The sequence below is a fragment of the Thalassophryne amazonica genome, chromosome 16 (genome assembly GCF_902500255.1).
Source record: "Thalassophryne amazonica chromosome 16, fThaAma1.1, whole genome shotgun sequence".
NCBI lineage: Eukaryota > Metazoa > Chordata > Actinopteri > Batrachoidiformes > Batrachoididae > Thalassophryne > Thalassophryne amazonica.
Genome location: NC_047118.1, coordinates 45,969,816 through 45,997,753, shown reverse-complemented (window position 1 = coordinate 45,997,753; position 27,938 = coordinate 45,969,816). Strand labels below are relative to the sequence as shown.

Sequence of the window (27,938 nt, the reverse complement as noted above, 5' to 3'; positions counted from 1 at the left end):
AGCGGCAAGGCCGAAAACCAGCATTGAATGCCTGTGACCTTCAATCCCTCAGGTGGCACTGCATTAAAAACTGACATCATTGTGTAAAGGATCTTACCGCGTGGGCTCAGGAACACTTCAGAAAACCATTGTCAGTTAACACAGTTTGTCGCTACATCTACAAGTGCAAGTTAAAACTCTACCATGCAAAGTGAAAGCCAAACATCAACAACATCCAGAAACGCAGCCGGCTTCTCTGGGCCCAAGCTCATTTGAAATGGACAGACGCAAAGTGGAAAAGTGTGCTGTGGTCTGATGAGTCCATGTTTCAAGTTGTTTTTGGAAATCATGGATGACGTGTCCTCTGGACAAGAGGAAAAAGACCATCCAGATTGTTACCAGCGCAAAGTTCAAAAGCCAGCATCTGTGATGGTATGGGGGTGTGTTAGTGCCCATGGCATGGACAACTTACACATCTGTGATGGCACCATCAATGCTGAAAGGTACATCCAGGTTTTGGAGCAACACATGCTGCCATCCAAACAACGTCTTTTTCAGGGACGTCCCTGCTTATTTCAGCAAGACAATGCCAAGCCACATTCTGCACGTGTTACAACAGCGTGGCTTTGTAGTAAAAGAGTGCGGGTACTAGACTGGCCTGCCTGCCAAATTGTGTCCTTGGTCCAGAAAAAAAAAAAAAAAAAAAAAAACAGCTCTTCATGCCTCTAGTAGTGGATTTGTTTTGTGTGTTTGTGTGTTAAAAGAATTAGCATCGTCAATTAGTTTGTTCAACTTGTCATCCGTCAGCAAACCAAACTCTGCCATGTTTAGCTAAACATCCCCCTCCACCCCCCAGTGTGTGTGTGGGTGGGTTTCGCAGCGTGCAATGGTGCAAAATGTATGAAACCAAATTTGCACAGTAAATGGAACCATATTTGTGCACTAAATGCAATGCAACACAAATGGGATGAATAATCCATGTCATGTGACAGACAAAGCACCAATCAAATGACAAGGATCCACTCAGCTGTTGGTCCTGGTAGTCAGGAGGTAAAAATACATGATAGTGGATGATATGGACATCAAAAAGCGCAAAAAGGGTGTTTAGCACTGTTTCCAACAATGTAAGTGATTTTTAATTCTCCTCACCTGCACAAATGACACCAGCATCTTCACCATGGTTACAGTTGTGTTCCCCAAATCCAGCGTGTGAGCACTCATCCAGAGAATTTTCACTTCCTGTACAGCCGACATCATCAAGCCAGATCTCACCTCTTCCTTGACCAAAGCTGGCTTCTGGTGTGGCTCTTAGTGCCGACCCACAATTCAACTGTCTGCAGACCACTTCAGCATCCTGCATGTCCCAGTTGTCATCACAGACGGTTCCCCAGCTGAGCCCAGAATAGATTTCAACTCTTCCGGAACACTGATTTGAGCCAACTAATCTGATCGGAGTAGCTGTGAAAAGGACAAAGAAGGCACAATGACAGTGCCATATGCACATACAGTTTTTGGAATTAAATGCATAAAAATGCTTTGATTGACTTTCATCTGCTTATTCTGATTTTAAATTACTCTGAAAGACTATTAAACAATGAAACATTCAATTACATAAATTTTCAGAATATTTGAGGACAAATTAAAACAATCTGCTCTTTAAATGTTTTCTGAAAAAAAAAACAAGAAGAGTCATGTTTTAAAAATAGATAGGAACAATACAAACATAATATCAACAACAAGAATACTATTTTTAAGTTGTCTGATGAAATGCAAAAACAAAAAAGTGGGAACATAAGTGGAAGGAACAGATATGACAAATGTTTTGTCATATATTTTATATAGGTAGTGCAAAAAAAAAAAGACTTTTAGATTGTCTCAGGTTAAAAAAAAGAAAAAAAAAGACTTTTAGATTGTCTCAGGTTAAAAAAAATAAATAAATAAAAAAAAAAAAAGCAAAACTTGAGCACTGTGCCCATAAGAGCACAAGCCAGGGCCAAAACTAGTTTCCAATTCCACAAATTTTTACCTTGGAAAAAAAATTCAAAGTCCTGTTAGAAGTGGCTTTTCATAAGCTACAATTTAATATAAAATATAAAACAAAAGGGCTTTTCAATGTTAAAATCAAACATCCGCTAAAGCCACAATATGGATCAAGATGTGGATCAAGCTTAGTCTATTCTTTAAAAGTGCCAGTTTTCACCTCCTTGTCTCAAATGAGAGTGATTGAGGCACTTTTGATTGAGATATAATGCAAAATGTACACCAAAAGGGCTTTTCAGTGTTAAATTGAAATGTCCACAAAATCCACAATCCGTATTAGATCCAGATCAAACTTTGCCAGCTGATACTGAGCGCCAGTCTGCACCTAACTTTCAAATATGAGAGTGCTTGGGTGGGGTCCAAAGATATACCAGAAAGGGCCAAGAGGGTTCAGCTTTTCTTTGCAGCTACTGACTCCACCAGGTGATTTCACTGAGGAACTCATACCATCTGCCCAAAGTGATGTTAATCACTGAAATCACCTGCTGGAGTCAGTGGCTGTAAAGAAAAGCTGCACCCTCTTGGCTCTTTCTGGAATACTTTGGACACCACTAAGATATAATGACAAATATACATTAAATGGGGTTTTAAATGTTCAATTTAAATGGCCACAAAATTTGCAATCTGGATCAGATCAAGATTGAACTTTGTCAGTCGATAAAGGATACCATCCTACCTAACAAATATGAAAGAACTTTGATCTTTTTTTGACAGAGTTATGACTTTTTGAAAACTCATTCAATGTTAAGGGATGGGGATTTTTGCAATTTTACAAGATTTTTCCTGACTTTGACCTAGAAAATTTAATCTGTTCTTGCCTATCAGGATATGAATCTTTAGTAAATGATATATGAAAAATTGTGGGCTCCAGGCTGTTCACAAGTAGATAAACAAACAGGCAAAACATAACCTCCTCCAACTTCGTTGGTGGACTTAACGACCAAAAAAAAAAAAAAAAAAAAAAAAAACTTGCCGCCTTGAAATGATGACAAAACTTGAATCAGCATCCACATTGTTTTCAGAGTTCACTGCATCTTATCCAGTGTTCATGACAGATATTATGCACAGCACAAAGTAAATTTTGCAGAGTGAAATTGACTCTGCTGGGATAATATTTGGTCCCCGTCTAAATAGAGTTAAATCAACTAAATCAACTCTATCACAGTGTAAAATCAACTCTTAATGGAGTAGAAACACTTGATTTGACAAGACGCTAGAGCTGATTTCACTCTATAATAGAGTGTACGAGGTCTATTAGACAATAAACCGACCCTTTTATTTTTTTTTAACTATATGGATTTGAATGACATGCGATTACACCAATCATGCTTGAACCCTCGTGCGCATGCGTGAGTTTTTTCACGTGTGTCGGTGACGTCATTTCCCTGTGGGCAGGCCTTGAGTGAGATGTGGTCCCGCCCTCTTGGCTGAATTCCTTTGTTTCACACGCTGCTCGAGACAGCGCGCGTTGCTTTATCAAAATTTTTCTGGACCTGTGAGGAATATCCGAGTGGACACTATTCGAGAAATTCAGCTGGTTTTCGGTGAAAAGTTTAATGGCTGATGAGAGATTATGGGGTGTTTCTGTCGGTGTAAGGACTTCCCACAGAGCGGGACGTCCAGGCGCCATCGTCGGCCTGTTTCGACCTGAAAACATCCTAATTTAAGGCAGAGAAGAAGAGGCCGGCATGAGGACTTTATGCGGACATTCCACTGTTTAAGGACATTTTTTAATGAAAGACGTGTGCGCAAATTCGCCGAGTCGTTTCCTGTTTGCTTTCTTCACCTCCATGAAGAACTCGCTAACAGATGGTCCAGTCGTTAGCTGGTAAGCTTTCAATCTGTGCCTTTTTTCTGATGCTGTTTAGATATTTATGGAGTACGTTCTGCTTGAGGTTTCTTCCTCAAATCATCAGAGGGAGTTTTTCCTTTACACTGTTGCCTGTGTTGCTTGCTCTAGGGGATGGTAAGGTTAGACCTTACTTGTGTGAAGCGCCTTGAGGCAATTTTGTTGTGATTTGGCGCTATATAAATAAACGGAAATGAAATGAAGGCTAGTAAATCTTTCAGATGTTATCTATGCACATTAGCCTTCATGCAGATGATTATTTCGTGGGTAAAGGATTGAAAATTGACTGCTGGTTTGCAAATTGCATTCGTGAAGTTAAACCATATTGCCACTACATGGCAGCAGAGTATTTCATTTGGCCATGTGAATGCTGACTGCAGTGGTTTACAGTGATTTACAGTTTGTTCAGTCTATTCTGTTGTAGATTCTAAAGGAATATTAACCTTGCACTCGGTCCGTACAAAAAAGGAAGCAGTCTGATATTTTCTCGAGCAGCAGAGGTTAATAATTTGTTTATTATTTGGCTGTTCGGAGCTGTGTTTTCATCATGTTGGTCTTCATTTTGCATGTGCACGTCAAACTCCTTTGCTGTTAATTCCTCCAATTCAAAGTTGTCAGCGTAATAAAATTCACTCTGAGAATGGTCCTCTCCATCTCTCATTATTTCTTTGTTCGCTTTTTGTTTAGTTATATTTCGCAACGTGAAAATTGTAAACAAAGTCACAAATCTGAGGTTATAAAATCATGAATTTGCAGGAAAATGTCATCCATCTGTAAGACAAAAGTTTTGTGAGAAAATGCTGGTACGTTTGCAAATAAAACTCAAGTATTGTCTGAAACCACAAAGTCATACATTTTTGGAGAAAAAACTCATTCTTTGAAATTAATTTCATATATCTGTCTTGGAAAATAATGGGATTTATTTTAATTTTTATTTATTTATTTCCACTTTACAGGTGTATCACACACTATACATCAAACACACAATGACAGACAGCACTCATCCATATCTCTCCCTCCCCTCTCTCTCTCTTTGTATCACACAAACACACACACACACACACACACACACACACACACACACACACACACACACACACACACACACACACACACACACACACACACCTCATTAACATGACAATTAATGTAACTTTTTTTATGATCGAGCAAATATATTAATTTGTTGTCTCAGAGAATGGCCAGATTGTTTTTCTCATAAGATTATAAGGGCTTTTTTTCTTGCATATTTCTGACGTTTTCACACAAAATTCAGAATTTTGTCCCAAACATTTGTGATTTTTATTGTTTATTTTTTCAAATTTGTGAATTTTCTTGCAGATTTATGGCTTTTATAGTCTCAGACAATTTCCAAGGTTTTTTTTTTTCTTAAAAAGATCCCCCCCCAAATTTAGGACTCACACAATGTCCCAAGACATTTTTTAGTTTACATTTCGAAGTAACCCTGCTATATTTGAATTTTTTTTCTTTTATTTATGTATTTATTTATTTTGTAAATATCTGCAGTTGCCTTAGTATGCTGTTGCACGGCAGCAATTCTATTGTATGATTATTAAAATTACCATGTTCAAAGCTTCTCACAAATATGCAAACCAAACTGTAACAAATAAATACTACAATTTTTTTTATTTCATCTTTAATAATAATAATAATAATAATAATAATAATAATAATAAATTTTATTTCTAATGCACTTTTTGTTTGATACCAAACCTCAAAGTGCTACAAGGGCAAACAGAGAAAACAGATAAAACAACAAAATACAGCAATTTCAACAATTTAAAACAGTGTATAAAAAAGTTTTTAAAAAATAGCAAACAGCATTTAGTCTATATATGCTTTTCTAAAAAGGAAGGTTTAAAGGCTTTAAAACCTTTATAAAACTTTACAATATCAGTGAACATTTTTCCTCCTCCCTTAAATGTTTGTTGGTGTGGTTTACCATTGTACATACTGACAGCACTATACTATAATGTCACCTAAGATGTATGTAGATTAAATAATGGGATGGCATAACATTTGCCATTAATTTTGTCATATATTGTATTATTGCTGATGTTGGTTGTTTTAGATTTTTTTGTTTTAGATTTCAACTATCAACAGAACCAAGTATTCTGATTTGGTCATCTATTATACATGAAGCACATAAAAGAAAAAAAAAAAATATATATATATATATACACGAGGTCTCGTAGAAAAGTATCCGATCGTATTATTTTTTTCAAAAACCATATGGATTTGAATCACGTGTGATTACATCAGACATGCTTGAACCCTCGTGGGCATGCAAGAGTTTTTTCACGCCTGTCGGTTACGTCATTCGCCTGTGGGCAGTCTTTGAGTGAGGAGTCGCCCACCCTCTCGTCGATTTTTCATTGTTTAGGAATGGCTCAGACTGCTGCTTTGTTTGATAAAAATTTTTCAAAAGCTGTAAGGCACAACTGAGTGGACACCATTCGATAAATTCAGCTGGTTTTTGGTAAAAATTTTAACGGCTGATGAGACATTTTGGTCTGGTAGTGTCGCTTTAAGGACGGCCCACAGCGCCTGACGGCGATCTGCACTTCGAGGCGGCAGTGTCTCGCCGTTTCAAGTTGAAAACTTCCACATTTCAGGCTCTGTTGACCCAGTAAGTCGTCAGAGAACAGAGAATTTTCAGAAGAAGTCGGCATGAGGAGTTTATTCGGACATTCCATTGTTAACGGACATTTTGTAATGAAAGAACGTGCGGGCAGAGTCGCATGTCGGGCCGGACCCGACAGCAGGGGGTCGCGACAAGAAAAACACCTCCATTGGAAACCTTAACGGGCAAGTTGGAACATGCCCAAGCTGTTAAACAATTTCTCAGTGACTCACTTGTTGAAAGCCATCAAAAGCCGCCTGAATTTTACAAATGGTTTTCAACACGGAGGTGTTTTTCCTGTTGCGGCGCACACAGATTCGCCGAGTCGTCACGGAAACGACTCGGCGAATTTGCGCACACGTCTTTCATTACAAAATGTCCTTAAACAGTGGAATGTCCGCATAAAGTCCTCATGCCGGCCTCTTCTGAATCTTCTCTGTTCTCTCACGATATCCTGGGTGAATTAATCCTTAAATTAGGATGTTTTCAGGTCGAAACAGGCCAACGACGGCGCCTGGAAGCGCTGCGCGACGTCCAGCTCCGTGGGAAGTCCTTACAGTGACAGAAACACCCCATAATCTTTCATCAGCCGTTAAACTTTTCACCGAAAACCGATATTCCTCACAGGTCCAGAAAAATTTTTGATAAAGCAACGCGCGCCGTCTCGAGCAGCGTGTGAAACAAAGGAATTCAGCCGAGAGGGCGGGACCAGATCTCACTCAAGGCCTGCCCACAGGGAAATGACGTCACCGACGCGTGAAAAAACTCATGCATGCGCACGAGGGTTGAAGCATGATTGGTGTAATCGCACGTCATTCAAATCCATATAGTTAAAAAAAAAAATAAAAGTGTCGGTTTCTTATCTAATACACCTCGTATGTATGTATATATATATATATATATATATATATATATATATAAAATATATATATATATATATATATATATATATATATATATATATATATATATATATATATATATATATATATATATATATATATATTATATGACTTACAAAGAGAAATGAATAGCACATGTATTTTTTTTTTTTTTTTTGATGAGGTAACATGGACTAACCTGCAACCAGTGAAGATGTGATCAGGAGAAGAGAGACTGTGGGGCAAAAAAGTAGCATGGCTCAGCTAATGTACTGGTGTCTTCTAACATATAAGAACTTTTAATTTCATGATAAAAATAATAATAAATAAATAATAAAATAATAATTTGCAAAGTCCTGAATCAACATTTTCAAAATCTTGGAAAATATGACTTACCCAGATTAAGGAAAATTTCCTTTGTTCTCCCCATAGCTGAGACACACTCAATCTCAGTGCTGTAACAAAGGCTAGAAAAGTAAAGCCTGCAGCAGTCAGAAACATTTATACTTTCCTTGGAGAAGCACTTCCTTATTCTTAAAAATGCTGCGTGTGTGTGTTTTGGGGGTGGACTACAGTGATCTTAAAATATCTGATATACAGCCCCTGGCAAAAATTATGGAATCACCGGCCTCGGAGGATGTTCATTCAGTTGTTTAATTTTGTAGAAAAAAAGCAGATCACAGACATGACACAAAACTAAAGTCATTTCAAATGGCAACTTTCTGGCTTTAAGAAACACTATAAGAAATCAAGAAAAAAAGATTGTGGCAGTCAGTAACGGTTACTTTTTAGACCAAGCAGAGGAAAAAAATATGGAATCACTCAATTCTGAGGAAAAAATTATGGAATCACCCTGTAAATTTTCATCCCCAAAACTAACACCTGCATCATATCAGATCTGCTCGTTAGTCTGCATCTAAAAAGGAGTGAGCACACCTTGGAGAGCTGTTGCACCAAGTGGACTGACATGAATCATGGCTCCAACACGAGAGATGTCAATTGAAACAAAGGAGAGGATTATCAAACTCTTAAAAGAGGGTAAATCATCACGCAATGTTGCAAAAGATGTTGGTTGTTCACAGTCAGCTGTGTCTAAACTCTGGACCAAATACAAACAACATGGGAAGGTTGTTAAAGGCAAACATACTGGTAGACCAAGGAAGACATCAAAGCGTCAAGACAGAAAACTTAAAGCAATATGTCTCAAAAATCGAAAAATGCACAACAAAACAAATTAGGAACGAATGGGAGGAAACTGGAGTCAACGTCTGTGACCGAACTGTAACAAACCGCCTAAAGGAAATGGGATTTACATACAGAAAAGCTAAACAAAAGCCATTATTAACACCTAAACAGAAAAAAACAAGGTTACAATGGGCTAAGGAAAAGCAATCGTGGACTGTGGATGACTGGATGAAAGTCATATTCAGTGATGAATCTCGAATCTGCATTGGGCAAGGTGATGATGCTGGAACTTTTGTTTGGTGCCGTTCCAATGAGATTTATAAAGATGACTGCCTGAAGAGAACATGTAAATTTCCACAGTCATTGATGATATGGGGCTGCATGTCAGGTAAAGGCACTGGGGAGATGGCTGTCATTACATCATCAATAAATGCACAAGTTTACGTTGATATTTTGGACAATTGAAAGGATGTTTGGGGATGATGAAATCATTTTTCAAGATGATAATGCATCTTGCCATAGAGCAAAAACTGTCAAAACATTCCTTGCAAAAAGACACATAGTGTCAATGTCATGGCATAGGGTCAATGTCAACGAGCAGATCTGATTTGATGCAGGTGTTAGTTTGGGGGATGAAAATTTACAGGGTGATTCCATAATTTATTCCTCAGAATTGAGTGATTCCATATTTTTTTCCTCTGCTTGGTCTAAAAAAGTAACCGTTACTGACTGTCACAATCTTTTTTTCTTGATTTCTTATAGTGTTTCTTAAAGCCAGAAAGTTGCCACTTGAAATGACTTTAGTTTTGTGTCATGTCTGTGATCTGCTTTTTTTCTACAAAATTAAACTGAATGAACATCATCTGAGGCCGGTGATTCCATAATTTTTGCCAGGGGTTGTAAAAGTGTGGAGTACAATAAGCTGGTCTAGTGTTTCGAGAGGTGGATCTTCAGTCTGAATCTTGGTCAGACATGAAAATCATCAAGGTGCCTGAATTTGTTAAGACATTAATTCTCAAGTTGCTTCCAGTGTGCAGTTGAGCTCTTTGCGTGGCAACACACACTGACACTGTCGTGGAACTGAATGTGAGCCGTCATGATAATGTGATTTGAGAATTTGCATCAGATGAAAAAGCATAATAGTAATAAAATTCATTTATTTACCTGTTTTACATTTGTTACTTTAAAGATTAATTTTCTTTGTTGTGGCAATAAATAAATAAATACAAAAAAGTCAAAGAAAAAATGTGACAAAAGAAGCAAACCATGCTTCTAACAATTTGCTAAAGCTAACGATAATGAGATAAAATTAATCATTTTCATATATGATTGTTTCATGAATCAATCAATCAATCAATCAATTTTATTTATATAGCACCAAATCACAACAAACAGTTGCCCCAAGGCGCTTTATATTGTAAGGCAAGGCCATACAATAATTACGGAAAAAATCCAACGGTCAAAACGACCCCCTGTGAGCAAGCACTTGGCGACAGTGGGAAGGAAAAACTCCCTTTTAACAGGAAGAAACCTCCAGCAGAACCAGGCTCAGGGAGGGGCAGTCTTCTGCTGGGACTGGTTGGGGCTGAGGGAGAGAACCAGGAAAAAGACATGCTGTGGAGGGGAGCAGAGATGAATCACTAATGATTAAATGTAGAGTGGTGCATACAGAGCAAAAAGAGAAAGAAACACTCAGTGCATCATGGGAACCACCCAGCAGTCTAGGTCTATAGCAGCATAACTAAGGGATGGTCCAGGGTCACCTGATCCAGCCCTAACTATAAGCTTTAGCAAAAAGGAAAGTTTTAAGCCTAATCTTAAAAGTAGAGAGGGTGTCTGTCTCCCTGATCTGAATTGGGAGCAGGTTCCACAGGAGAGGAGCCTGAAAGCTGAAGGCTCTGCCTCCCATTCTACTCTTACAAACCCTAGGAACTACAAGTAAGCCTGCAGTCTGAGAGCGAAGCACTCTATTGGGGTGATATGGTACTATGAGGTCCCTAAGATAAGATGGGACCTGATTATTCAAAACCTTATAAGTAAGAAGAAGAAATTCTATTCTAGAATTAACAGGAAGCCAATGAAGAGAGGCCAATATGGGTGAAATATGCTCTCTCCTTCTAGTCCCTGTCAGTACTCTAGCTGCAGCATTTTGAATTAACTGAAGGCTTTTCAGGGAACTTTTAGGACAACCTGATAATAATGAATTACAATAGTCCAGCCTAGAGGAAATAAATGCATGAATTAGTTTTTCAGCATCACTCTGAGACAAGACCTTTCTAATTTTAGAGATATTGCGCAAATGCAAAAAAGCAGTCCTACATATTTGTTTAATATGCGCATTGAATTACATATCCTGATCAAAAATGACTCCAAGATTTCTCACAGTATTACTAGAGGTCAGGGTAATGCCATCCAGAGTAAGGATCTGGTTAGACACCATGTTTCTAAGATTTGTGGGGCCAAGTACAATAACTTCAGTTTTATCTGAGTTTAAAAGCAGGAAATTAGAGGTCATCCATGTCTTTATGTCTGTAAGACAATCCTGCAGTTTAGCTAATTGGTGTGTGTCCTCTGGCTTCATGGATAGGTAAAGCTGGGTATCATCTGCGTAACAATGAAAATTTAAGCGATGCCGTCTAATAATACTGCCTGTTATGTGTCGGACGCAGCTCGGAGAACCGACCAGCGTTTGAAGGACCCAGTATGAAATAAGCAGAGCACGGTACAAAGGATAACTGAATTTAATACATAACAGTGATGTGATACAAAACAACAAAAGAGTGTGCGGTCTGGCGTGGTGGTGATACGGTGCGCTCCCAGCAGCGCTAACGGTCCGGAGCCAGAAGCCGTTCAGACCCAAGGACCCCGCCGACACCCCCCAGGTGGCCGCAACAAACCGAGTCTGTGAAAGAAGGAACCATTATGTGAGTCCACACTCTACACACAGAGAGACCACTCAAAGGTGTACATAAACAGCAAACACTTCCTGGCTTAATTACTAATCAGCTTCCCAACCTGCAGGCATGGAACATCCAGTTCACAAAACTCCACTGCAGTGGAAGCCGATACATGACTAACGTACAGCTCAATATAATAAGGTGAGAGGGACACCACATTTACTGACTGTATAAATGTTAGTCACAAAATCTAACGTACCTCAGGAAGTGTGCTGACGAGCGTGAGACCTCACCCCCTCCTCTTTCACAGACCGTGCATCAAACCTGGACGTTCTCTGCATCCACTGATGATGAGATGGCTCCCGAGACGATGATCTCACCCGTCTGGTCACAAGGTCGAGTCTCTGGCAAATACACACTGTATACTCCAGTCTTAAATGCCACCATGTTCCAATCCATATAGATGCACCTCAGCTGTGAGTCCTGACGAGCCGCAGGTGATCAGGGTGAGGTCCTGATAACCTCAGCAACACAGCCACTCAGTCCCAAATGCAAGCCACCTGGAAGGAAAAACAAAAGACAGAAACAAAAAGGCAGCCAGGCCCCCCAGCCATACAACACTGCCTAAGGGAAACATGTATAAAGTAAATAAAATTAGTCCTAGCACAGAACCTTGTGGAACTCCATAATTAACCTTAGTCTGTGAAGAAGATTCCCCATTTACATGAACAAATTGTAATCTATTAGATAAATATGATTCAAACCACCGCAGCGGAGTGCCTTTAATACCTATGGCATGCTCTAATCTCTGTAATAAAATTTTATGGTCAACAGTATCAAAAGCAGCACTGAGGTCTAACAGAACAAGCACAGAAATGAGTCCACTGTCTGAGGCCATAAGAAGATCATTTGTAACCTTCTCTAATGCTGTTTCTGTACTATGATGAATTCTAAAACCTGACTGAAACTCTTCAAATAGACCATTCCTCTGCAGATGATCAGTTAACTGTTTTACAACTACCCTTTCAAGAATTTCTGAGAGAAAAGGAAGGTTGGAGATTGGCCTATAATTAGCTAAGATAGCTGGGTCAAGTGATGGCTTTTTAAGTAATGGTTTAATTACTGCCACCTTAAAAGCCTGTGGTACATAGCCAACTAATAAAGATAGATTGATCATATTTAAGATCGAAGCATTAATTAATGGTAGGGCTTCCTTGAGCAGCCTGGTAGGAATGGGGTCTAATAGACATGTTGATGGTTTGGAGGAAGGAACTAATGAAAATAACTCAGACAGAACAATTGGAGAGAAAGAGTCTAACCAAATACCGGCATCACTGAAAGCAGCCAAAGATAACGATACATCTTTGGGATGGTTATGAGTAATTTTTTCTCTAATAGTTAAAGTTTTATTAGCAAAGAAAGTCATGAAGTCATTACTAGTTAAAGTTAAAGGAATACTCGGCTCAATAGAGCTCTGACTCTTTGTCAGCCTGGCTACAGTGCTGAAAAGAAACCTGGGGTTCTTATTTTCTTCAATTAGTGATGAGTAGTAAGATGTCCTAGCTTTACGGTGGGCTTTTTTATAGAGCAACAGACTCTTTTTCCAGGCTAAGTGAAGATCTTCTAAATTAGTGAGACGCCATTTCCTCTCCAACTTACGGGTTATCTGCTTTAAGCTGCGAGTTTGTGAGTTATACCACGGAGTCAGGCACTTCTGATTTAAGGCTCTCTTTTTCAGAGGAGCTACAGCATCCAAAGTTGTCTTCAATGAGGATGTAAAACTATTGACGAGATACTCTATCTCACTTACAGAGTTTAGGTAGCTACTCTGCACTGTGTTGGTATATGGCATTAGAGAACATAAAGAAGGAATCATATCCTTAAACCTAGTTACAGCACTTTCTGAAAGACTTCTAGTGTAATGAAACTTATTCCCCACTGCTGGGTAATCCATCAGAATAAATGTAAATGTTATTAAGAAATGATCAGACAGAAGGGAGTTTTCAGGGAATACTGTTAAGTCTTCAATTTCCATACCATAAGTCAGAACAAGATCTAAGATATGATTAAAATGGTGGGTGGACTCATTTACATTTTGAGCAAAGCCAGTTGAGTCTAATAATAGTGGATGTTAAAATCGCCCACTATAATTATCTTATCTGAGCCAAGCACTAAGTCAGACAAAAGGTCTGAAAATTCACAGAGAAACTCACAGTAATGACCAGGTGGACGATAGATAATAACAAATAAAACTGGTTTTTGGGACTTCCAATTTGGATGGACAAGACTAAGAGTCAAGCTTTCAAATGAATTAAAGCTCTGTCTGGGTTTTTTGTTGTGTGGGCCGCCAGAAGAGGAGGTACAGCTGGCCCACCACCAGAGGGCGCCCTGCCTGGAGTGCGGGCTCCAGGCACCAGAGGGCGCAGCCGCCTCACAGGAGCAGCCAGGGTGACAGCTGTCACGCATCACCTGCAACAGCTGTTACCAATCAGCAGGGGTACATCAGCAGGACGACGTCTCCACCTCTTTGCCGAGATATCGTTCTACCTGGAAGGTAACATTCTCAGCTAACTGTGTGACAGTAACCTTTTGTGACTTTTGTGCGTTGTATAACAGACTCCTTTTCCAACGAGAGGTGGAGGTAGTTTTCCTGCCGTGCGGATTGCTGGGTGCAAACGCGCCCACATTTAATTGTTTCTTTGTTCCTCGCCAGCAGTACCAGGTCCGACACGCGGAGGCAGTGGCCACCTGGGAATTCGGGACTTGGCGGCTCCAGTATTCCCGGGGTCTGGTGGCGGAGGAAATCGTGTGGTTCCAGTTCTGCTTTGGACAGACGTCTCCTATCTTCGAGCCTGCCCACACGACACATCTTTGTGAATTGACTTTTGTCCATTGTTGTAATCTGTTGTATTTGTTGTGCACATTCACAACAGTAAAGTGTTGTTATTTGACCTATTCCATTGTCTGTTCATTTCCGCCCCCTGTTGTGGGTCCGTGTACCTACACTTTCCCAACATTTTTGATTAATTAATAAGCTGGAATGGAAGATTGCTGCTAATCCTCCGCCTCGGCCCGTGCTACGAGCGTTCTGGCAGTTAGTGTGACTCGGGGGTGTTGACTCATTTAAACTAACATATTCATCCTGCTGTAACCAGGTTTCTGTAAGGCAGAATAAATCAATATGTTGATCAATTATTATATCATTTACTAACAGGGACTTAGAAGAGAGAGATCTAATGTTTAATAGACCACATTTAACTGTTTTAGTCTGTGGTGCAGTTGAAGGTGCTATATTATTTTTTCTTTTTGAATTTTTGTGCTTAAATAGATTTTTACTGGTTATTGGTGGTCTGGGAGCAGGCACCGTCTCTACAGGGATGGGGTAATGAGGGGATGGCAGGGGGAGAGAAGCTGCAGAGAGGTGTGTAAGACTACAACTCTGCTTCCTGGTCCCAACCCTGGATAGTCACAGTTTGGAGGATTTAAGAAAATTGGCCAGATTTCTAGAAATGAGAGCTGCTCCATCCAAAGTGGGATGGATGCCGTCTCTCCTAACAAGACCAGGTTTTCCCCAGAAGCTTTGCCAATTATCTATGAAGCCCACCTCATTTTTTGGACACCGCTCAGACAGCCAGCAATTCAAGGAGAACATGCGGCTAAACATGTCACTCCCGGTCCGATTGGGGAGGGGCCCAGAGAAAACTACAGAGTCCGACATTGTTGTGACATGTTGTGACATGTCCACCTCTTCCACAATTTCTCGGATAGTCACACGACTTAAAAGCCACCGAAATCTTCCGAATGGTGGAAGAGGTGGGCATCATTTTTCGGAGTCCAGCTTGTCCTGTGAGACTTCAACATGGAGGTGCTTTTGCTCCGTCAGCAGCTTCTTGCCGAAGCCTTCGGCATGAATTTCGCTGCAACTCTTTTCATGGCCAAATCTTCTGTCACAGTGGAATGTGCCGAAAATGTGCTGATGTCCACCTCTTCCGCAATTTCTCGGATAGTCACATGACGGTCCCGCATCACCACGGCGTTCACTTTGGAAATGATCTGGTCATTTCAGCATGTTGATGGCCGACCGGAGCGCAGCTCGCTCTCCACCATTATGCGGACGTCTTTAAACTGGTTGTACCGCTCCTTAATATGTGTGATGCCCATAGGATCGTCACCGAAAGCCGTCTGAATCTTCCGAATGGTTTCCTCCTGGCTGTCGCCCAGTTTCTGGCAAAATTTGATGCAGTTGCGCTGCTCCAGTCGTTCCGCCATTTTCCTTGCAATGAAAATCCGAAGAGACTCCACCCATCCTCACACAAAGGCTGCTTACCAGCAAATGACGCAATCGACAGGCGTGAAAAAATTCACGCATGCGCACAAAGGTTCAAGGTTGGCTCATGCAAGCACACGTGATTCAAATCCGACAGGTTTTTGAAAAAAATAAAAAGGTTGGATACTTTTCTAACAGACCTCGTAAAATTTAAATAAATAAATAAATATTTTTAAAAATCAAGTACATAATTAAAAACAGAACTAAAAGAATAAAACTGATTAAAAAAAAAATAAAAACTATTCATAAGAAAGAGAATAAAAATAGATTTTACGTCTTGACTTAAAAATGTCCACGGACTCTGACTGCCTCATGGTCGCAGAAACAACATTCCACAGAGTGGGTGCACGATAAAAAAAAAAAAGCTCTTTGACCCGCTGACTGGACACGTGCAAATGTGGCAAACTTTACAAAGATGAACCCGAAAATTATCCATGTGTCAATCCAATGCTGGCGGACAATGGTTTCTACAGGTTGATGAGGGGAAAAAAATATGGTTTATCGTGTGCTGTACTGTGCTGGCATCTGATATGAACAAAAATGATTATGAAAAGATAATTCACAGTCCTCTGTCCCATCCCCTCTGTTAAAAAAAAAAAAAAAAATCAGATTAAAAAAATGGTTTCTCTGCAGCGCATCCTCTACAGCTGAGTCAGAACAATATTTACTGGAAGATTAGATGATTTAAAAAAAAAAGGGAAGTATCAGTGATGGCAGTGGCAAAAATGTTTTAGAAGTACTTTTTCTTTCAGGAACACTGCTTCCTTTTTCATATTACTTGAAGCTGTGTGCTGAAATAGAAAAACGATGGAGCAAACACTTTTACTTTTTACTCAGCAACAGGTTCATGAATGTGTCAGTGCTTTCACCAGCACATACATTTTTTTGCATCAAAATGAACTTTTAATGGAACGGCCACAACATTCCTTTTGGAAATGTATTATTTCCAATGTTGCCACAGTTACTTTGAAAAGTTACTTTTTACAGTTACTTCACTAGCAACTGTGGACAACTTGCCGGCAGCTGCTGAATGTACCTAATAAAGTAACTAGTAATATAACTTGGTTACTGTTAAGACTGAGTAATCAGTTGCTGATTACTCAGTCTAAGTACATTAATACTAAGACTTACACTTATATTTTAATACTAAAATACTAAAACTCATACTTAATATACTTTCTGCCACAAAGTACTAACACTTATTATGCACTTGGAGCAAGATATACTAAGTCAAGCCACTGACTCAAGTAACTGAAAAGAAGTCATAAAAGTACAGATTTTTTTTTCTATGTAGTTATTCATTTTTGGTTCCAAAGGTTTGCACTTTTCTTTTACCTTTTTGACAAGGAAGGACTTTAGTTCTCAGTTGAAGACGCTATGTTTACATTTTTACAAATAAGGACTTGATCTTGGAGAGACCATTATGTTTACATTTTACATGCACTTTTTCCTTTAATTTTCTCCACAAAGGAAGGACTTGATTTCATAGGTCTTTGTTTTTGAAATGTTTGAAAATATATCAAACTTGTTTTCAACATTCTGTCTTGTGATTTTTTTTTAAATGCATCACACTCTTGTGTACATACAGTATGAGTAAACTTTAAGAATACTTTAAGGAGTGTATTTTCAGTATATAAATAGTAAGCTACAAGTAATATGCCAAGCAAAATTAAAGTATTAAAAGTAAAATAGTGAAATAACCAGTGTGTATAACAGTATACTTATATACTGTATATGATAATAAACTAAAAATAGGGACTCAAAGTATACAACTAGTACATTGATAGTATATAGATGAGTGTACTTGTGGTATACTTGAAAATGTAGTTTTGCAAACTTAAAACAAACTTTAAAATATACTTTTATAAACTTGAAATGTTCCAATTTAGTCCAAAAAAGTATTAAATTTGTGTACTTTCTAGTATACTAACAGTACACGGTCTGTCGTATACTTGCTATACTTATACTATATAATTCTGGAAAAAGGTATTTGAAATTAGGTTAAATGATTTTTTTTAACTAAACATCATATCCTTAGCAAGCAGCAATACGGTTTTAGAAAGAATCGCACTACTTTGCTGGCTGTGATGGATTTCGATGAACAAATTACCAACGCGATTGAAAATAAGCAATATACTGTAGGGTTTTTTGTTTTTTTTTATTTACAGAAAGCATTTGATACTATAGATCATACCTTGCTATTGGACAAATTACAGAAGCATGGTATCAGGGGACTGGCACATTACTGGACAGCGAGCTACTTAGATAGTAGGTATCAGTGCGTCCACTTTGGTGGGACAAATTCTGAGTTTTTGAAGATTATTTGTGGGGTGCCCCAGGGTTCAGTCCTTGGGCCACTGTTGTTCCTTTTGTATATTAATAATATATGTTTGGTTTCTAAGTATGTAAGTTGTATTTTATTTGTGGATGATACGACTGTGTTTTGTAGTGGGGATCATTTGGGACAGCTCCTGGACAAGATGGAGAACGAATTACATAAATTTAAAAAATGGTTTGATTTAAATAAATCACTCCATTTTGGTAAAACTAAGTGTATTATATTTGGGAATAAGTACAGGAATTTAAGCAAAAAACTATTACTACATGATATTGAAATTGTAACAGATACAAAATTTCTTGGTGTTCATATTGATGATAGATTAAGCTGGAAAACACATATTAACTATGTTAAAACTAAAATGTCAAAAACCACTGCAATTCAGCACAAAGCCCAGGACTTCCTCACCCAACATGCATTGACCACTTTATATCATGCATTACTTGTTCCATATATGACATATTGTGTCGAAGTTTGGGGAAATACATACAGAACTAATACTAAACCAGTTTTTCTGTTGCAAAAGAAAGCTATAAGAATCATCAGTAATAAACCATATTGAGAGCCAACAAATTCATTATTTGCTTGTGTGCAAATTTTAAAATTCTGGGACTTGGTTGATTATAGTACAATACAGATTATTTATAAAGTTAAAAATAAGCTTTCGCCTCTATATGTCCAGAATCTGTTTAAAATGAGACTCCAGCTACTGTTTGAGAGGAACATTATTATTTGAGAAAGTGAAGATCCGTACTACTGTTAAAAGTCATTGTGTTTCCGTCAGGGGTGTTAATATTTGGAATAATTGTCCTGATAATATTAAAATACTTGGTACACTGGTTGGTTTTAAAAGGCTTTACAAAAAGAATATATTTACCCGTTATAGGTTGAAGGATTAGGTTTACCATGTTGTCACTGTTCACTCTTTCTTGTTTGGTTGTGTTTTGAAATTTTGTGATTAAGTTAAATTGTTTATGCACCTTTTTTTTCTTAACTCTTTTCTTGTACAGTTATTATGACCATATGTGTAGGTGTGTATGTATATATATGTATGTATGTATGTGTATATGTATATATACATTCTTTATTTTTATTGGTATAAGGGGAGGGTGCTTATAAGCTTTGCTTCTGCCTTCACCCTTTCGGCCACACGGGTTTTTCATACATTGTTTCTTTTATGTTTTGTTATTGCCTTTGTTGTTGCTCAGCTGTGTGCCGGATAAATAAATAAATTCAAATTCAATTCAGTACTGAAGCATACTTAATAAAATAAACTTTAAGTATACTACTTTTTGCTAAGGGCAACTTCTAGAGATATGAAAGAAGTACGTTGGGTTTACATTAGTTTGTGTGCACACTTTGTTGAATCAGTGATATGATGACTTCAACTTAAATGCTGTGCGGACGCATTGACACCATGTTCACAAGCTAAAACTGCTGTGGGGAAACTTCAGTCCCGAGGTGTGATAAAAATGAGTCCTCACAGAAGTTGAGTGAACTTTAAGGGGAAGTGTGATTTTACAAAGGGCAAACCAGTGGGAACATAATGTTACCCTGCTACATCAGCATTGTAAAATGACCATGAACGTTGCTTGCCTCTACTGGTGGTTGGCTCTCACTGCGGTATTGTATCACTTCCTGTTCCGGAGCACAGCGGTGTTTTTCTGTATCTGTTAGCTGTTTAATCTGCGCAGTTAGATTGATCTAGTTATCTAGATTACGATTTGTTTCCCAGTGTAATCTTTACGTGCCTTAACTAAAGCACTCCTTCTGCTGAATCACCTCTAAATTATTTACACATTATTCACTTTGCGTGTTTTTAGGAATCCGCTAGCTTAGCGTAGCTACTAGCTCTTAGCCGATTTAGCATGGCGGCTTCTCCTGTCTCTCCCGCACTTTTCTGCTCTGGGTGTGAAATGTTTAGTTATTCCTCGGCCTCCTTTAGCAGTAACGGTACTTGTAATGAGTGTAGCTTATTCGTAGCTTTGGAGGCCAGGCTGGGCGAATTGGAGACTCGGCTCCGCACCGTGGAAAATTCTACAGCTAGCCAGGCCCCTGTAGTCGGTGCGGACCAAGGTAGCTTAGCCGCCGTTAGTTACCCCCTGGCAGATCCCGAGCAGCCGGGAAAGCAGGCCGAGTGGGTGACTGTGAGGAGGAAGCGTAGCCCTAAACAGAAGCCCCGTGTACACCGCCAACCCGTTCACATTTCTAACCGTTTTTCACCACTCGGCGACACACCCGCCGAGGATCAAACTCTGGTTATTGGCGACTCTGTTTTGAGAAATGTGAAGTTAGCGACACCAGCAACCATAGTCAATTGTCTTCCGGGGGCCAGAGCAGGCGACATTGAAGGAAATTTGAAACTGCTGGCTAAGGCTAAGCGTAAATTTGGTAAGATTGTAATTCACGTCGGCAGTAATGACACCCGGTTACGCCAATCGGAGGTCACTAAAATTAACATTAAATCGGTGTGTAACTTTGCAAAAACAATGTCGGACTCTGTAGTTTTCTCTGGGCCCCTCCCCAATCGGACCGGGAGTGACATGTTTAGCCGCATGTTCTCCTTGAATTGCTGGCTGTCTGAGTGGTGTCCAAAAAATGAGGTGGGCTTCATAGATAATTGGCAAAGCTTCTGGGGAAAACCTGGTCTTGTTAGGAGAGACGGCATCCATCCCACTTTGGATGGAGCAGCTCTCATTTCTACAAATCTGGCCAATTTTCTTAAATCCTCCAAACTGTGACTATCCAGGGTTGGGACCAGGAAGCAGAGTTGTAGTCTTACACACCTCTCTGCAGCTTCTCTCCCCCTGCCATCCCCTCATTACCCCATCCCCGTAGAGACGGTGCCTGCTCTCAGACCACCAATAACCAGCAAAAATCTATTTAAGCATAAAAATTCAAAAAGAAAAAATAATATAGCACCTTCAACTGCACCACAGACTAAAACAGTTAAATGTGGTCTATTAAACATTAGGTCTCTCTCTTCTAAGTCCCTGTTGGTAAATGATATAATAATTGATCAACATATTGATTTATTCTGCCTTACAGAAACCTGGTTACAGCAGGATGAATATGTTAGTTTAAATGAGTCAACACCCCCGAGTCACACTAACTGTCAGAATGCTCGTAGCACGGGCCGGGGCGGAGGATTAGCAGCAATCTTCCATTCCAGCTTATTAATTAATCAAAAACCCAGACAGAGCTTTAATTCATTTGAAAGCTTGACTCTTAGTCTTGTCCATCCAAATTGGAAGTCCCAAAAACCAGTTTTATTTGTTATTATCTATCGTCCACCTGGTCGTTACTGTGAGTTTCTCTGTGAATTTTCAGACCTTTTGTCTGACTTAGTGCTTAGCTCAGATAAGATAATTATAGTGGGCGATTTTAACATCCACACAGATGCTGAGAATGACAGCCTCAACACTGCATTTAATCTATTATTAGACTCTATTGGCTTTGCTCAAAAAGTAAATGAGTCCACCCACCACTTTAATCATATCTTAGATCTTGTTCTGACTTATGGTATGGAAATAGAAGACTTAACCGTATTCCCTGAAAACTCCCTTCTGTCTGATCATTTCTTAATAACATTTACATTTACTCTGATGGACTACCCAGCAGTGGGGAATAAGTTTCATTACACTAGAAGTCTTTCAGAAAGCGCTGTAACTAGGTTTAAGGATATGATTCCTTCTTTATGTTCTCTAATGCCATATACCAACACAGTGCAGAGTAGCTACCTAAACTCTGTAAGTGAGATAGAGTATCTCGTCAATAGTTTTACATCCTCACTGAAGACAACTTTGGATGCTGTAGCTCCTCTAAAAAAGAGAGCTTTAAATCAGAAGTGCCTGACTCCGTGGTATAACTCACAAACTCGTAGCTTAAAGCAGATAACCCGTAAGTTGGAGAGGAAATGGCGTCTCACTAATTTAGAAGATCTTCACCACAGGCTTTTAAGGTGGCAGTAATTAAACCATTACTTAAAAAGCCATCACTTGACCCAGCTATCTTAGCTAATTATAGGCCAATCTCCAACCTTCCTTTTCACTCAAAAATTCTTGAAAGGGTAGTTGTAAAACAGCTAACTGATCATCTGCAGAGGAATGGTCTATTTGAAGAGTTTCAGTCAGGTTTTAGAATTCATCATAGTACAGAAACAGCATTAGTGAAGGTTACAAATGATCTTCTTATGGCCTCGGACAGTGGATTCATCTCTGTGCTTGTTCTGTTAGACCTCAGTGCTGCTTTTGATACTGTTGACCATAAAATTTTATTACAGAGATTAGAGCATGCCATAGGTATTAAAGGCACTGCGCTGCGGTGGTTTGAATCATATTTGTCTAATAGATTACAATTTGTTCATGTAAATGGGGAATCTTCTTCACAGACTAAAGTTAATTATGGAGTTCCACAAGGTTCTGTGCTAGGACCAATTTTATTCACTTTATACATGCTTCCCTTAGGCAGTATTATTAGACGGTATTGCTTAAATTTTCATTGTTACGCAGATGATACCCAGCTTTATCTATCCATGAAGCCAGAGGACACACACCAATTAGCTAAACTGCAGGATTGTCTTACAGACATAAAGACATGGATGACCTCTAATTTCCTGCTTTTAAACTCAGATAAAACTGAAGTTATTGTACTTGGCCCCACAAATCTTAGAAACATGGTGTCTAACCAGATCCTTACTCTGGATGGCATTACCCTGACCTCTAGTAATACTGTGAGAAATCTTGGAGTCATTTTTGATCAGGATATGTCATTCAAAGCGCATATTAAACAAATATGTAGGACTGCTTTTTTGCATTTACGCAATATCTCTAAAATCAGAAAGGTCTTGTCTCAGAGTGATGCTGAAAAACTAATTCATGCATTTATTTCCTCTAGGCTGGACTATTGTAATTCATTATTATCAGGTTGTCCTAAAAGTTCCCTAAAAAGCCTTCAGTTAATTCAAAATGCTGCAGCTAGAGTACTGACGGAGACTAGAAGGAGAGAGCATATCTCACCCATATTGGCCTCTCTTCATTGGCTTCCTGTTAATTCTAGAATAGAATTTAAAATTCTTCTTCTTACTTATAAGGTTTTGAATAATCAGGTCCCATCTTATCTTAGGGACCTCGTAGTACCATATCACCCCAATAGAGCGCTTCGCTCTCAGACTGCAGGCTTACTTATAGTTCCTAGGGTTTGTAAGAGTAGAATGGGAGGCAGAGCCTTCAGCTTTCAGGCTCCTCTCCTGTGGAACCAGCTCCCAATTCAGATCAGGGAGACAGACACCCTCTCTACTTTTAAGATTAGGCTTAAAACTTTCCTTTTTGCTAAAATTTATAGTTAGGGCTGGATCAGGTGACCCTGAACCATCCCTTAGTTATGCTGCTATAGACGTAGACTGCTACGTCTATAGCACTGTTTCTTTCTCTTTTTGCTCTGTATGCACCACTCTGCATTTAATCATTAGTGATCGATCTCTGCTCCCCTCCACAGCATGTCTTTTTCCTGGTTCTCTCCCTCAGCCCCAACCAGTCCCAGCAGAAGACTGCCCCTCCCTGAGCCTGGTTCTGCTGGAGGTTTCTTCCTGTTAAAAGGGAGTTTTTCCTTCCCACTGTAGCCAAGTGCTTGCTCACAGGGGGTCGTTTTGACCGTTGGGGTTTTACATAATTATTGTATGGCCTTGCCTTACAATATAAAGCGCCTTGGGGCAACTGTTTGTTGTGATTTGGCGCTATATAAAAAAATTGATTGATTGATTGAATTGAACTATTTAGTTCAAACTCTGTTGTGACCCTGTACACTCTAAACAGGAGCTGCTGTCTCAATGACAAAAAACTGATGTAACAATTTGCTTAGATTTGCTATTTCAACTTTCAACTGAGTTAATGTCACAAGACTTCAAGAGTTAAGTTAAAATAACTTTAGTTAAGTTGAAATAATTTTTAAAAATCTATGCAAATTGATGGCTTTTAAGAGGTTTAAAAAGTCGCACTGTGTTCTAATCTGGTCCATTTTGTTTTTGAGTGATGCGGGTGACAGCTAATCAGAGTAGAGCTGCACCATAACGTCAGTCACTGGTCTCTTCAAACCACTTCGTTCTGTTTGTTTTTCTACATGTTTGTCATATGTTATGTAAAAGCCAGTGAGAAGTAAGCACTTCTAAAATGAAAACGCTGCTTTTGGAACCGAAGTGAATGATGTCGCCCTAAACTGGATTGACAGCTAACGCTATGAACTCTACATCTAGTTCACATTCATAGGCAGACTGGTCAGTTGAGCCCCAATTATATTACGTGACACTTCAGTTCACTGAGCTACCAGTAAATATCCATATATGTGAATGAAACTTGTAGCAGTTATTATGCTTCATAAAAGGAAACAAAAATAGGGGGTGGGACCTGGAAAAAGTTGAAAAAGTTTTTTTTTTTGGCCATAATATTGAGTGGCACTGTAACCCGCACCAAAGATTTTCTCTGATTTAGATATCTGCACCTGACCCCCACCCCATCATGTTATTCTAATTCTCAATAAAATGAACAACAGAACCAAGTATTGAGTGAATAAATGAACACTTTTCAGAGGTTTGACATTTCTGTGTTATAAATCCTTTTCTGAAAGGATCCTGTGAATATTTCAATTATTTTGACCTACATAATTTCTATTTTTTGGCGCTGTAGGCCGTAATGATCAAAATAAAATAAAAACAAATGTGTACACACCCCACTCAAAACAGTCAGATGTCATGATATCCTTAGATGCCAAGAAGGCATTCGACCATGTGGAATGGCAATATCTTTTCGCTGTCTTGGAATAGTTTGCATTTGGGCCTTCTTTTCTATTGTGGATCAACATCCTATACAATTCCCCAACAGCTGCAGTACGGACAACATTACAGTTTCTGATTATTTCCAACTCTACAAGGGCTGCAGGCAAGGTTGCAGTCTCTCCCCTTATCTCTTTGACCTGGCGATTGAGCCGCTCGCAATAAGCTCTGACAGCAGAGGGCAGTATTAAAGGAATCACTCAGGGAGGTAAATTCCATAAGGTGTCACTTTACGCTGATGACCTTTTGCTATATATATATATATATATATATACAGTGAGGGAAATAAGTATTTGAACACCCTGCGATTTTGCAAGTTCTCCCACTTAGAAATCATGGAGGGGTCTGAAATTTTCATCTTAGGTGCATGTCCACTGTGAGAGACATAATCTAAAAACAAAAAAAAAAAAATCCGGAAATCACAATGTTATGATTTTTATAATAATTTATTTGTATGTTACTGCTGCAAATAAGTATTTGAACCCCTACCAACCAGCAAGAATTCTGGCTCACACAGATCTGTTAATTTTCTTTAAGAAACCCTCTTATTCTGCACTCTTTACCTGTATTAATTGCACCTGCTTGAACTTGTTACATGTATAAAAGACACCTGTTCACACACTCAATCAATCACACTCCAACCTGTCCACCATAGCCAAGACCAAAGAGCTGTCTAAGGATACCAGGGACAAAACTGTAGAGCTACACAAGGCTGGGATGGACTACAGGACAACAGGCAAGCAGCTTGGTAGATGACAACAACTGTTATGATTATTTATTAGAAAGTGGAAGAAACACAAGATGACTGTCAATCTCCCTCGGTCTGGGATTCCATACAAGATCTCACTTTGTGGGGTAAGGATGATTCTGAGAAAGCTCAGAACTACACAGGAGGACCTGGTCAATGACCTGAAGAGAGCTGGGACCACAGTCACAACGATTACATTAGTAACACATGATGCTGTCATGGTTTAAAATCCTGCAGGGGAGCAAGGTCCCCCTGCTCAAGCCAGCACATGTCCAGGCACATTTAAAGTTCACCAGTGACCATCTGGATGATCCAGAGGACGCGTGGGAGAAGGTCATGTGGTCAGATGAGACCAGAATAGAGCTTTTTGGAATCAGCTCCACTTACCATGTTAGAGGATGAGAACAACCCCACAACCATGAAATGGGGGTTGGAGAAACATCATACTCTGGGGGTGCTGTTCTGCAAAGGGGACAAGACGACTGCACCGTATTGAAGGGAGATGGATGGGGTCATGTATTGTGAGATTTTGAAAACAACCTCCTTCCCTCAGTAAGAGCACTGAGATGGGTCATGGCTGGGTCTTCCAGCATGACAATGACCCCAAACACACAGCCAGGGCAACTAAGGAGGGGCTCTGTAAGAAGCATTTCAAGGTCCTGGAGTGGCCTGGCCAGTCTCCAGACATGAACTCAATAGAAAAATCTTTGGAGGGTGCTGAAACTCCAAACCTAAAAGGTTTGAGAAGATCTGTATGGAGGAGTGGACCAAAATCCCTGCTGCAGTGTGTGAAAACCTGGTGAAAAACTACAGGAAACGTTTGACCTCTGTAATTGCAAACAAAGGCTACTGTACCAATATTAACACTGATTTCCACAGGTTTTCAAATACTTATTTGCAGCAGTAACATACAAATAAATTATTTTTAAAAAATCATACATTGTGATTTCCGGAATTTTTTTTATCACCTGCAACAGCTGTTACCAATCAGCAGGGGTACATCAGCAGGACGACGTCTCCACCTCTTTGCCGAGATATCGTTCTACCTGGAAGGTAACATTCTCAGCTAACTGTGTGACAGTAACCTTTTGTGACTTTTGTGCGTTGTATAACAGACTCCTTTTCAACGAGAGGTGGAGGTAGTTTCCCTGCCGTGCGGATTGCTGGGTTGCAAACGCGCCCACATTTAATTGTTTCTTTGTTCCTCGCCAGCAGTACCAGGTCCGACACGCGGAGGCAGTGGCCACCTGGGAATTCGGGACTTGGCGGCTCCAGTATTCCCGGGGTCTGGTGGCGGAGGAAATCGTGTGGTTCCAGTTCTGCTTTGGACAGACGTCTCCTATCTTCGAGCCTGCCCACACGACACATCTTTGTGAATTGACTTTTGTCCATTGTTGTAATCTGTTGTATTTGTTGTGCACATTCCACAACAGTAAAGTGTTGTTATTTGACCTATTCCATTGTCTGTTCATTTCCGCCCCCTGTTGTGGGTCCGTGTACCTACACTTTACCAACATTTTTGATTAATTATAAGCTGGAATGAAGATTGCTGCTAATCCTCCGCCTCGGCCCGTGCTACGAGCGTTCTGGCAGTTAGTGTGACTCGGGGGTGTTGACTCATTTAAACTAACATATTCATCCTGCTGTAACCAGGTTTCTGTAAGGCAGAATAAATCAATATGTTGATCAATTTATATATCATTACTAACAGGGACTTAGAAGAGAGAGATCTAATGTTTAATAGACCACATTTAACTGTTTTAGTCTGTGGTGCAGTTGAAGGTGCTATATTATTTTTTCTTTTTGAATTTTTGTGCTTAAATAGATTTACTGGTTATTGGTGGTCTGGGAGCAGGCACCGTCTCTACAGGGATGGGTAATGAGGGGATGGCAGGGGGAGAGAAGCTGCAGAGAGGTGTGTAAGACTACAACTCTGCTTCCTGGTCCCAACCCTGGATAGTCACAGTTTGGGAGGATTTAAGAAAATTGGCCAGATTTCTAGAAATGAGAGCTGCCTCAATCCAAAGTGGGATGGATGCCGTCTCTCCTAACAAGACCAGGTTTTCCCCAGAAGCTTTGCCAATTATCTATGAAGCCCACCTCATTTTTTGGACACCGCTCAGACAGCCAGCAATTCAAGGAGAACATGCGGCTAAACATGTCACATCCCGGTCCGATTGGGAGGGGCCCAGAGAAAACTACAGAGTCCGACATTGTTGTGACA

At 39.6% G+C, this 27,938-nt stretch overlaps 1 protein-coding gene across 1 annotated transcript in view; it reads right to left on the bottom strand.

Moving 5' to 3' along the window:
- LOC117528719 (immunoglobulin superfamily member 1-like) overlaps positions 1-27,938 on the bottom strand; it is a 170,895-nt gene that overhangs the window by 98,961 nt on the left and 43,996 nt on the right. The window contains exon 2 of the mRNA XM_034191355.1: positions 1,129-1,437. Within this exon, the coding sequence (XP_034047246.1) occupies positions 1,129-1,437 (309 nt within the window). The remainder of the gene's footprint in view (positions 1-1,128; positions 1,438-27,938) is intronic.